This window comes from Castor canadensis, chromosome 3 (assembly GCF_047511655.1).
Source record: "Castor canadensis chromosome 3, mCasCan1.hap1v2, whole genome shotgun sequence".
NCBI classification, from domain to species: Eukaryota; Metazoa; Chordata; class Mammalia; order Rodentia; family Castoridae; genus Castor; species Castor canadensis.
Window position 1 is genome coordinate 66,383,155 of NC_133388.1, and position 13,232 is coordinate 66,396,386.

General features: G+C 38.6%; 1 protein-coding gene across 2 annotated transcripts in view; it reads left to right on the forward strand.

Moving 5' to 3' along the window:
* The first annotated feature begins 1,534 nt into the window (after window positions 1-1,534).
* The window catches only part of Sec23a (SEC23 homolog A, COPII coat complex component), a 116,017-nt gene continuing 104,319 nt past the window's right edge, over window positions 1,535-13,232 (forward strand). Inside the window, exons 1-7 of one of the 2 annotated variants that reach the window (XM_074068116.1) lie at window positions 1,535-1,703; window positions 3,743-3,985; window positions 6,628-6,685; window positions 6,915-7,001; window positions 8,413-8,649; window positions 9,199-9,278; window positions 10,296-10,440. In XM_074068116.1, the coding sequence (XP_073924217.1) occupies window positions 3,765-3,985; window positions 6,628-6,685; window positions 6,915-7,001; window positions 8,413-8,649; window positions 9,199-9,278; window positions 10,296-10,440 (828 nt within the window). In that variant the 5' untranslated portion in view covers window positions 1,535-1,703; window positions 3,743-3,764. The remainder of the gene's footprint in view (window positions 1,704-3,742; window positions 3,986-6,627; window positions 6,686-6,914; window positions 7,002-8,412; window positions 8,650-9,198; window positions 9,279-10,295; window positions 10,441-13,232) is intronic. The other variant, XM_020169072.2, reaches the window with a different exon arrangement.

The window sequence follows — 13,232 nt, forward strand, 5'->3', positions numbered from 1 at the left end:
GCATATTGATCTTGGATTTCTTAGCCTCTAGAACTGTAAGAAATAAATTTCATTGTCTATGAGATATCCTGTTTATGACATTCCACCTTTATAACATTGTCCAGTGCTCTTTATACATTGTGTTCAGCTAAGAATCCTCCTGGTGGCATCCTGAACCACTTTTATTTGAGGCCTACACTGAATTTTAGCTTGACACCCATTCTCTCTTTAGAACTGAATTGTAATTTGACAAAGTCATCTTCCATCTTCCAAAACAATGTTAGCATACACATTAGAAAGGAAAATATATGTTTGGTGTTTTCTTCTCACAAATATAAGTTTTGAAGAACAGGGATTTAGTCTTGTTCCTAGTCCACAAAATGCTGATTGCCCCAATCATTTTTTTTATTTTTTATTTCTTTTATTCATATGTGCATACAATGTTTGGGTCATTTCTCCCCCCTGCCCCCACCCTCTCCCTTACCTCCCCCCCCTTTCCCCGCTACGCCCTCGCTACCCAGCAGAAACTATTTTGCCCTTATTTCTAATTTTGTCGTAGAGAGAGTATAAGCAATAATAGGAAGGAACAAGGGTTTTGCTGGTTGAGATAAGGATAGCTATACAGGGCATTGACTCACATTGATTTCCTGTGCGTGGGTGTTACCTTCTAGGTTAATTCTTTTTGATCTAACCTTTTCTCTAGTTCCTGGTCCCCTTTTCCTATTGGCCTCAGTTGCTTTTAAGGTATCTGCTTTAGTTTCTCTGCGTTGAGGGCAACAAGATTGCCTCAGTCTTATAAGGATTTTAGATGGTGTTATCGCTGGAATTCGTTCTGTGAGCAATTCTTCATTAAGGATGAGCTGCCTGAGCGCTCCCCCTGCCCCAAGCTTGAATACCTTTCCCGCCTGTTACTGTCCCATTTTGCTGGGCTCCTTTCTTGGAAAGAGAAGCGGCCAAATCATCTAGAATAACCAGCCCAAGATTGTATTGTGTGTGTCGGGAGAGGAGATGAGAGGGCAGAGGCAGTGTGGGAGGAGAAGCGCTGTGCTGACCAGGGGTGCATAAATAGCATGCAAATTCTCCCAGGCCAGGGCATTTGGCTTATTTTTGCTTACAGTATATTGCCATCATCTCAACTGTCTGGCATATAGTAGGTGTTTAGAAAAGAGCTTTTGCACTATGATCTTTCGCTCTGTTTTTTTCAGAGATGTGGTTTGTAGTTCTGAGAACCAACCACAAGAAGTTCGCCTCCTTTTCTCTCGAGTGACAACCACAGAAGTTCCCACCGTCTCTACTGCAGCAGGGAGCGGGCACGCATCCCGGGGAAGGCCGCTTGTACTCGCGCCCCTGGTCCTCCGCCGCTCCCCTGACCCTGGCACAGAGAGAACTATTTTCGTTCGCTTCCATGCCCAGGCGGGCACTGTATCCTTAAATCCCCAGGTTCTGCAGCCCCGCCCCTTCGGCGCCCCCCTCTCCCCCTGCTTCCCCCGCGCTCCCCGCCCCTTCCCGCCACTTGCCCCGCCCCTTCCGTAGTCCGCCCCGCCCCCTCCCCGCCCCTTGACGTGGCAGAGGCGGCACCAGCCATGTTGGCCGGGCCGAGGTCTACTCAGAGGCCGGGGGCGGGGCGGCGCCGGCCCTGATTGCGGTGCCACCGGTGCTCCGGCTCCGCGGAGAGGGCAGACTTTGCAGGTCGGAGGCGCGGATCTCGTAGCAGGGGCGCTGCGGTAAGGACCGAGTCCGCCGACGCCGCCTCTTCTCCGCTCCCGGGGGTCGGTGGGCTCTTAGCGGCGGCCGGGGCGGAGTGGGGTGGGGCGGCAGGCCGGAGTCGTGGGGTCGCCGGCTCTGCCTTTTCGGTGTTCCCTGAGCTGGCCAGGCGCTCTGGGGCCGTGACCCGGGCTAGCCGAGCACTCCAGGCCTGTCACCCGCGGCCCTCGCCCGGCTCCATGGGCCGGGGGAAGAACCGCAGCCGGAGCGTCTGGCCCCGCACCCACCCCCTCCTGCCCTAGCCTGTCCCTGCTGGGCCTCGGGTTTCCTGGCTCATTTCTTGCCTCGTCTGGAGTGCGCTAGACTTTGAACCCAGGTGACTTATCATCCACAGTTCGGCCTGGGGTTAAGAAGAAAAGGGCCAGGGAAAGCTAACGCCTCGGGTCTTGATTACAAACAAGAATTGGGTTTTCAGACCCGAGCGATCCTGTGCCGTTGTTTTCTATTCTTCATGTAGTGTTTTTCCCGTTTTGGTGGGAAAGGAAAAGTCATAGTAAGGGAAGTCGTAGTAAATTCACTGCTGTGGAGATGTCGAGTTCACCTTTTCACTTGAACTTTCTGAACCGCTACCTCCGCCCCAAGCCGCGGATAACCAGCAAAATTAACTCGCGCGAAAAAGTCGTGGATGTAAATACAAACGCATGTGAAGACTTCCTTCTGTGTTTTCTCTAGTAGTGTAATATCATTTCAGAAGTTCATCCATTTTTGATTGATTCCTACAATTTTACAGTTAGATGGGACCTTGAAGGTTTATAGTAAAATCTTTCAACTCGATGAGAAAATTAAGTATCAGAGAGGTTAAGCTGTTTGTGCTAGATCATAAAGCTACTCCTTGCTCCATTTCATTGGGAGTTTTACAACTAAAAGGAGGAGCATGTTGTCTAGGAACAAATACATCTGGTTGAAAGGAACTCAGATTTTACTTGCAATTTTGTATGTTTTCAGTTAGATATGTATGAAAGGGCTAATGGTGAATAACAATCCTGGGAAAGCCTTTTAAAATCAGTTGCTGAGTGCCAGTGGCTCACGCCTGTAATTCTAGCTACTAGGGTGGCTGAGATCAGAAGGATCAAGGTTCAAGGCAACCGGGACAAATAGTTAGTGAGACCCTATCTCCAAAAATAACCATAGCAAAATGATCTGGAAATGTGGCTCAAGCTGTAGAGCGCATGCTTTGCAAGGGCACAGGCCTGACTTCAAATTCCAGTCTCACCCTCCCCCCAAATACATGTTTTAGGTTAAAGTGATATAACATATTGGTTGTGCCATGAGAAGTTATTTAAATGTTTCACTGATTATAAGTTGTACTGAAAAATGGGATATTTCTTTAGAATTTTTTTGTTTTATATTATTTTTAAAATAAACATTATTATGTTAAGTCTGCATTCTGACATAGTATGTGAGTAATACTTGGTTTTTATGCAAACATGTTAATATTAGGGAAGAAAGTACTTGTCAAATAATGTGAAGTTAGTTTGTAAAAGGATTTACTGGAATTAGTGATTTTTAAGGGTGAACAATTCTTTTTTGTCATGTTCTATTAAGCATTCTCTTCAAGAAAGTTTAGTGGGAGCTTGTCATTTCTGGTCAGAAAACCACATGCTTTTTAGAATGTTATGCTTTTGATATCTGTTTATTAATAATGTAATTTTCAAATTGATAGCATAGAAAATGCTAGATCCCCATTTTTGCCTTTCTTTCCTATTTGTATGCCTTTAAATAACAACACTTATTAACTTTTGCCACAGTTTAAAAAGAATGAATAAAAAAGGATAAATATCTTTCTTCTTGAGCCTAATGGGCATTAGGGTGTGTAGAGCCATTACTTATTTTATTAAAAGTGAGAGTTATTGTTGTTTGCTATTTCTTTTCTGAGATAACATGTTTTCATTTGTTCATGATTTGTAATATGTTAATATTGCTGAATGTGGAAACCATACTCATTTTGAATCATGTAAGAGGCTCTTGGATTTTTAAGTATCTTTTAATTTTGTTTCAGGAATAAGAACCAAGCTCCTACAATGACAACCTATTTGGAATTTATCCAACAAAATGAAGAGCGAGATGGAGTTCGGTTTAGTTGGAATGTCTGGCCATCAAGTCGACTGGAGGCTACAAGAATGGTTGTCCCAGTGGCAGCTCTGTTTACGCCACTAAAAGAGAGACCTGATTTACCACCCATTCAATATGAGCCTGTTCTGTGCAGTAGGACTACTTGCCGAGCAGTTTTGAATCCTTTATGGTAATTAAAATACTAGGAAAAGACTAATATGGCAGTATAATTTAGAAAAGTAGTTTGTTTCTTTTGAATTCATATAAAAATACCTTTGTTTCTGTTAATACTTTTTTTTTTTTTTCCAAATTACAGTAGTCAAATCCAAAGTTTTTAAGCTCACTCTGGTTATAGTGAGTTGATAATATAAAGAAATCAAATATAAAAATGTTAACATAAAGACTTAGATACCAGCAGTATTTGCTAGATACTGGTGTCAGCTGTGTATAGAAAAGTCATCATAATTGAGTATGATGGTATTCAAAAGACGCTATGATTTCTTGTAGAATAAGCCAAAATCTCAGGAATCATTTCTTATTCCTCTTTCCACTTCCTCTCCCTGCACCCGGTCCACTAGCAAATCTGGTAAATTCTACTGCCAGAATATTACAGATTCTGTTTCTTATACTTGATCTTTGTTAGTACATCTACTTAAAGATTCCCTCATCTTTGTCTTCTGGAATTTCAGTGTCCTGTTAAGGTCTCACTCTTTCCATTCTCATCTTTCAGAAATCTTTTCCACCCACCCAGAACCACCTAGAAGCTGGAGTTTTATGAATAAGTCAGATTATTAAAATCTGCTTGTTTTTTTTGAGATAAGATCTCACTGTGCAGTCTAGGCTGACCTCAAACTCTTAAATACTCCTGCCATGGCTTTCAACAAACATGAATACATGTGTAACTTTTTTGTGTGTGTGCATGCTAGGTAAGCACTCTACCACTTAGCTACATCCCAGCCTTTCCGCTCACTTGTACTTGGAATGAAAAATCCAAACCCCATATTGAGACCAATGTGATCTAGCCTATGTGTACATTTCTGCCTTCGTCTTGTATAATCTTTCTTTCTTACTCTCATCTACATATTACCTTAACCATCTTGCCCTCTTCCTGATCCTTGAACATACCATATTTGTTCCTGTCTTGGGACTTGTGCAGTAGGTATGCATTCCTTAAATATTATTCCACACTTTCCTATTATTTGTTCTTTTTCTTTCTGGTTATGCTTCAATTTAAGAAGGCTGTTCTTTAAAGTAGCTATGCCAAATACATTCTGCTATCCTGCTTTGTTTTCTTTAATCTTTATTACTGCTATCTGAAAGTATTTTCTAATTGTTTTGAGGCAGGATCTTGCTAGGTATCCTAGGCTTGCCTTGATCTTGCCATGTAGCTCAGGTTTGTCTGACTCCTGCGTGCTGGAATTATGACATGCACCACCATGCCCAGCTTCTAAATGTATTTTCTGAGTTTTACATGTACTTGCCTTTTCTAAAATGTAGGCTTAATGAAAGAAGAAACTTTGTCTCTCTTGTTTACTGCTGCATCTCCAGCGCCTGAAATAAAGGTTGGAGTATATTAGGCATTTGGTAAATATATTTTTGACCAGAATAAATGTTTTCTTGGTCTGAGTATAGATGCTACTGGAGTCATTTTACTATTTATTAGAAGTCTTGTGTATTTAGCATTGAAATAAACTTGTATGAGTTAAAAGTTTGAATTAGATACTGGAAACATAAAAATACATGGATTTTAAAGGTTGCTTTGGATACACAATGGAATTTTACTCTGTCACAAAGAAGAATGAAATTTTGTCATTCACAAGTAACTGGATGGAACTGGAGAACATCATCTTAAGTGAAGTTAGCCAGGCTCAGAATCTGGCCAAAAATTGCTTGTTCTCCCTCATATGCAGATAATAGACCTGAAACAAATGCAGTAATATTATTGGACATGGGTCACATGCTAAGGGGAGAATACATACAGGAGGAATAGGGAAAGGGAAGGAAACCTAAAATTTGAAAGTGGTTGATGTGGTTACTGTAGAGTAACGAATATAATAATCTTAAACTGAAGAGGCCACTATGGGAAAGTGACTGGGAAGTAGTAAAGAGGTCTGGGAGAGATGAACCAGTTTGGGTTGTAATACACGTGCAGGGAAGCAATGCTAGGAATCACTCTGTATAGCTATCCTTATCTCAAACTAGCAAAAACGCTATGTCTTTCTTATTATTGCTTATGTCTTCAACAAACTTAGAGAAGAGAGTGAACAGGTTTTGCCTGGAAGCGAAGGGGTTGGGGGGATGAGAGAGAGGGCAAAGGGGGCAGGGGGGAGGTGTGACCCAAACAATGTTTGCATATAAGAATAAATGTATAAACAATTAAAAAAATAGATTGTTTTGGGCTGGGAATGTAGTTTAGGGGTAGAATGCTTGCTTAGTATGTCCAAGTCCCTGGGTTGGATCCCCAGCACTTCAAAAAAAGTAAATGAATAAAGATTACAAACAGTGATACATGCCTGTAATCCATCTTCTTGTGAGGCTGAGGCTAGAGGATCCAAGTTTGAGGCCAGCCAGTCAACTTAGCATGATAGTGCCTCGAAATAAAAAATAAAAAGGGCTAGGATAGTCCACAGTGGTAGAAGAAAGCTTGCTTGCCATGTGTGAGGCCCTGGGTTCAATCACAAGTACAAAAAAAAAAAAAAAAAACCAAAAAACCTGATTATCAGTTTGAATGAATTCATGTTTTAGAAAGAAATTAATTTTACTGAAGTTATGATCTTTATAAAATTGAACTGAGTCATGACCTGATATGTCTTTTTTCTTTTTTTAAAACAGTCAGGTGGATTATCGAGCAAAACTCTGGGCTTGCAACTTTTGTTATCAAAGGAATCAGGTAAGAAAGAACCCATTCATTGGAGATGCTAGTGCTGTGGTACTAGTTGTGTAGTTTCACAGATTTAAATGCGGATTTAAAATGAAGGGTAAAATAATTGTTTCATGTAGTGAATGTAGTGAACATATATTTCTTAATCAAATGACAAAGAAATCATTTTCAGTTTAAAATTTTATTGCACTTTCCTGCAAATAATTTGTTAAAAAATTTTGTGTTTCCCTTTCTATAGTTTCCACCTACTTATGCTGGGATATCTGAGCTGAATCAGCCTGCTGAACTTTTACCTCAGTTTTCTAGTATTGAATATGTAGTTCTGGTAAGAACATATGAGCAGATGTTTAAGAAAGTTTTAAATATGCAGTAGTCTTTTTCAAAATAATTGTCAAATTGAGGTGACTTTTTTGTATGGGGTTCAAACTTAGGGCCTTGAACTTGTTAACTACTTCAGCCTCACTCCTAGCCCTTTCAGCTTTAGTTATTTTTTAGAGAGGATCTTGAACTTTTTGCCAAGACTGGCCTCAGACCATAATTCTTTTACCTATGCCTCGTTCATAGCTGGGATTATAGAATGTGCCACCATGCTCATTTTCTTCTTTGAGATACGGTGTCACAAATTGTTTTGTATGGGCTGGCTTTGAACCTTGATCCTCCTATCTCTTTTTCTCAAGTATCTGGGATTGAGCCACCATGCCCATCCATGAGATTGCTTTAAAGGCATTATATAGTATATTGATCATTATTTCAAAGATAAGAACTGTCAAGGTCAGCTTGAGTAAGTAATTTCTCTGAGGTGGTTATTTGATGGGTGGCCAGATACTGAGTAGGATGGTGTTATTTGCTGCACTGAGTAGATGAGTAAATAATAAAAGTATCAGTCTTTGTAATTGGAAGGTCTGCTGGTAATTACTTAGTCAATATGATGCTAAAGTCTGCTGATGTACTCCTAAGTCTAATTAATGAAAATATTCTTGCATTGGGAAAACCATTTTTCTTCCCTCTGTGAACAGCTTCATTTATATATTTGTATAGAAATAATAATACCCTTTGTGATTGTTGTACAGAAAACAGAAATATGGTTCACTCACACCAGTCAGTAATTTAACCAGTCTGACTAGTTTTGGTCCTTGGAAAGACCAATTCAGGTTTTGATAGTTATTTTATAAAAATTGCCACATTTTGTTTTTAAATTTTTTTTTTCCTGAGGCTGGGGTCTTGCTGTGTTGCCCAGGCTCTTCTCAAACTCGGGCTCAAATGATCCTCCCATGTAGCTGAGACTACAGGCATCATGCTTGGCTTAAACTTGTTAAAATAATAAGTTGTTAGCTTATTATTTAAAAGTAATAAATTCTTTTTACTGGAAATTAAGCCTTGGAAAAAATTGATTTGTAAGCAAGCCTCCCTTTTCTTCATCTTTGGCCATTGAATAAAAGTTTGTGCCATGGACGCTTAAAAAAATTAAACATCATGTAATGAAATAGTAAGTGAATGTCCCCTGTGTCACTATATATAATGTTTTTAACTTTAATGTTTCCCTCTGTGCTGTGTCTTGGATAGCTCTCCATGACAAGATATATAACCTATTTCATTTATGTAATGGCTTTTTAGAATTCCATTGTATGTATGTATTAGCAGTCCATTTTATGTATTGTTTAATTAGTCTTAGACTGACTATCTGAAATATTGTGTTGAAGGGTTAATACTTTTCTTATTACAAATTTTTCAAAAAGCGTGGTCCTCAGATGCCTTTGATATTCCTCTATGTGGTTGATACCTGCATGGAAGATGAAGATTTACAAGCCTTGAAAGAATCCATGCAGATGTCTTTAAGTCTCTTACCACCTACAGCGTTGGTTGGACTTATTACTTTTGGGAGAATGGTGCAGGTTCATGAACTTGGATGTGAAGGTATTTCCAAAAGCTATGTCTTCAGGGGAACAAAAGATCTGTCTGCCAAACAACTGCAGGTAAATAAGGATGGCAGTTTTCAATATATATATGGACATTACTATATATGTTTATAAATGCCTTCTGAATCATATATAGTTCTAAAAATTAAAAAAAAAGAATGATCAATATAATTGCATTATAGCAAAGGCATCAATATAATTGTATTATAACAAAGACTTTGAGTGTTGACGTCAGGTTTCTTTCAGATGCTTTAAATAAGGTTTTTTTTTTGTGGTACTGATATTAGGGTTTGAATTCTGGGCCTTGTGCTTGTTAGGCAGATGCTCTATCACTTGAGCCATGCCCAACTATTTTGACTATTAATTAGATATGAAGTATTTCTGAGTTAATAACCTTACTTGGCTCTCTCATGATATTGTTTCCCTGAATTGTTATTGTTTATGTGACAGTCTCCCCAATTAGACTGTCTTCTGAGGAAAGAGACCTTGTGTTCTTTATTTTTGTATACCTCATTTCTAGCATAGCACCTTGCACATGGCAAATAGTTGATGAATCTTCTTAGAATTGAATAAATGGATGTCACTCAAATAATCTCTTTACTACAGGAAATGCTGGGGCTCTCTAAAGTACCAGTTACTCAAGCAACACGTGGTCCTCAGGTACAGCAGCCACATCCTTCCAATAGGTAATGATTAATATGACAAACAGAATTTTATAATTCATGCAGCTGTTTTAAGCATCTCATACCTTTAACCTGAGCATAGGCATTCAGTGATACTATGCTATTAAATATTTTCAGGACTATAAACGGATTGCAGTAGTATACTTTTTTTGTGATTCTGAGAATTGAACTCAGGGCTTCATGCTTGCTGGGCAGGTGCTGTGTCAGCTGAATCATGCTCCCAGTCTGCAATAGCATACTTTTTAAGGAGTCGAGGTAGAATCATGTCACTGAAATGGTTTGCTTTTCATCATTATGATTTGTGGAGTTTAGTTTGACAGATTCCTAACTTTCTTTTTTTTAGCTTCATAAAATCTTATTTTTTTGTGGTTTGAGGGCAGCCAAGTAAAAGTAGAGCTTTTGAAGCTAAATTTTGTCATTGTATTTTATTTTTGTGGTATTGGGGTTTGAACCCAAGGCCTACATTTTGAGCCACTTTACCAGTCCTTTTTGTGATGTGTTTTTTTGAGATAGGGTCTTGCGAACTATTTGTCCAGAGCTGGCTTTGAACCATGAACCTCCTGATCTTTGCCTCCTGAGTGATTAGGACTTATAGGTGTGAGCCACTGACTCTTGTTGTCTTAATCTTATTGGTAGCTTTTTCTACTAAGCTTTATAATCAGAGGTGCTATTACTAAAATTGAATTGATGTATCTTCTCATAATTATTTCACTAACATTAAAACTTACTAGATGAGTAAATGAAAGATGAAGTCCTGAACTAGTATTGGATTTAAGTGTTTTTCATAGCAGTTATACTGGACCAGTAGCATCAGTATTACCTGGGAACTTGTTTGGAATGGAAATTCTTGGGCCCTCTCCCTGACTGAAATAAACCGTAGCTCTGAGACCCCACAGTGCACATGAAAGTTTGAGAGCCATTGGTTTGCTGTGTATTCAGAGGATTTTTTTTCTATTTTTAGGAAAGTTTCCTAAATTCTCACGTTTGTAAATGGCTTTTTATTTAATTTTTGTTTTATAGATTCTTACAGCCAGTACAGAAAATAGACATGAATCTCACAGATCTTCTGGGAGAACTTCAGCGAGACCCTTGGCCTGTACCACAGGGAAAGAGACCTTTGCGTTCTTCAGGAGTGGCACTTTCCATAGCTGTAGGACTACTGGAGGTAATGATGATGAATTTGTTTTGGAATGTAAATGTGTGTGTGTGTGTACTTACAAGGATTCAGGAAAAAACTTCAGTGATTTTTCTTCTATTACTCATTATTTAACATAGTCATCTCAAATGTGTGGAGGTTTTCCCCTACACATAAACCAAGCAGTTCTGTAGTAGACACCAGCTGGATCTCCTACATCTCCTTTTAGATTTTGACACTTTCTACCTGGAGATAGTATCAGATCTCATAGATTAAGGGCTTAGTTCCATAAGCCTGCTTCTCACTTCAGATGACAGCTGCAAGTAGGAGATTGTCACTTGCACTTCCGAATCACCAACTGTAAATGGAGAGTTTCCACACCTCCTCCTCAGGTTTGATTAATTTGGTTGAGTAGCTTAGAATGCCAGAACTTAGGGAAACACTTTTCTTACATTTACCTATTTATTCTAAAGGATATTTCAAAGGACACAGATGAGCAGCCATGTGGGAGAAATGCATGGAGTGAGGTACAAGAGAAGGGCATTAATCTGCAGGGCACACTGCTCACTGGGAACGTCCACATGTTTAGATGTCCGAAGCTCCCAGAACCTGGTCCACGTGATTTTTATAGATGCTCGATTACCTGGGCATGACTGATCACATCATTGGACATTGGTGTTCAATGAGAAATTTTTCTTTCTAATCTGTTAGTATTGATAGGATGACTGTTGTAGGTTAATTTCTCTACTACCTAATGGGCCCTTTCTATATGTGTTTTATTCTTATAAAGTTTTCAGGATTATAGATTAACTATAATTAGTTAAGCTAATTACGTCATTAGTTTTGTTCCATTATTTTCTTTATCTTTTTTTGTTTGTTTTTTTTGAGATGGGGTATTGCCTCACCCTCTCCAGTAGCTGGGATTGCAGGCACATGCCACTTTGTCAGCTTTTTCCTTTATCTTCTTTAAGGGCTCCAGTTGTATATGAATTGGATCTTCTTTGCTTGCTTTCCATTTCAGCACTTTTATCTTTTCTTTGGCGGTCCTGGGGGTTGAACTCAGGCTGCACTCCTACTAGGAAGGTGCTCTTACCACTTGAGTCATGTCTCCAGCCCTTTTTGTGTTGTTTACTTTTCAGATAGGGTGTCACTGTATATCTCAGCTGGCTTGGTTCCTGATCCTCCTATTTGTGTTTCCCTGCTTAGTTGGAAATGACAAGATTACAAATGTGTTGCCACCACCCTGGCAGATGAATTTTTTTTTTTTTTTTTTTTGCAGTACTGGGGCATTAACAATCTCAAGCTGTAATGTAGCTTGAAAAATACATTGTATAACTGCTTGTAGAATTTTAACATTTAGTATTTTTAATATGATTCTAAATATTGACTATGGAATACTGCAGAGTGACTCTTAATACACAGAAAGGAGATATAATCCTTTGTCATTGTTGCTTTGCTGCTTGATGGGAAGTCTTTTATTTAATAAAGTTCAAGGATATTTTTTCAGTTTTTTTTTTTTTTTTCTTGTTTTGAGACAGGGTTTGCTATGTAGTTCAGGCTAGTCTCTAACTCTTGATCTTCCTGCCTCAGCCTTCCAAGTGCTGGGATTATATACATGCCCTGCCATACTTGGCTTTAAGTTTTTCTAGATTGGTTCATTTCCCCTTTGGATTATATTCAGTTGTTCTTTGTTTTGTGAGTTCTTTCATATCTTTCATAATTTTCAGTTAGAAGTTTAAGCCAGGTGGACATGATGTTGCACACCTATAATCCTAGCACTCGAGAGACTGAGATTGGAGGATCACAAGTTCAACTCCAGCCTGGGCTACATAGTATATTCAAGGCCACTCTGGACTGTGTATTGAGACTCTCTCAAAAACCAGAGAAACCAAAAGGAAAAAAAAAAGTTTTGGCTATTCCTCTGTAGTATTCATGAAGTTTATTGATGATAACTTGATAGAGTCTGTTTTAAAGGAAATTTAATTTTCCTAACTGGACACTTTTAGAATGTTCTCTTTAATTTTAGAGTTCCGAAATTTCATTAGACTGTTTAAGTTTGATTCTTTTTTTATTAGTTATGTTTTGTTTTTGGTAGGACCTTTCAAGCTGAAGACTTCTATTCAGATTAATTTTTTGTCTTTTTAAAATGATTAGATTGATGCTGGACCTCTATAATTTTATGTATCCTTATTTTCTTTCTCATAATTTCTTTTTTTGCTTCTTTTTCTGGGGTATTTCCTCAGCTATATTTTCTAACTCAGACTTCAGTCATGATCCAGTGATCTTTTTTCTTTCTTTTATTATCATATTATTGTTATAGTAGGGATACATTGTGACATTTACAAAAGCTCTTACAATATACCATAGTTGAATTCACCCCCTCCATCATTTTCCTTTTTCCCCCTCTCCCCTATTCTTGGAATAGTTTCAACAGATCTCATTTTTCTATTTTCATGCATGAGTACATAATATTTCCACCATATTTATTTACCCCTTACACTCTTTCCTTATATCCTCCCCCCCCCAATGAGTGCCAACCCCTAAACAGGACCTGTTTTACCTTCCTGTTCTCTATTTTTGAAAAAAGACATTTTTTGTTTAAAATAGTTATATAGGGAGTTTGATTGTGATATTTCCATGTTTATAGTATATGCGTATTATAACCTGAATTGATTCATCCTATTTTTTTCTACTTTAGTCCCCTTCTTATGGTTATTTCAACTGATTTAAAAATTCTATATTCATTCTTGTATATTGTATATACATGAACGATATTCACCTTCTTAACTTCCTTCTTTTGCTCTCCCTCTCTAGATAGTGAC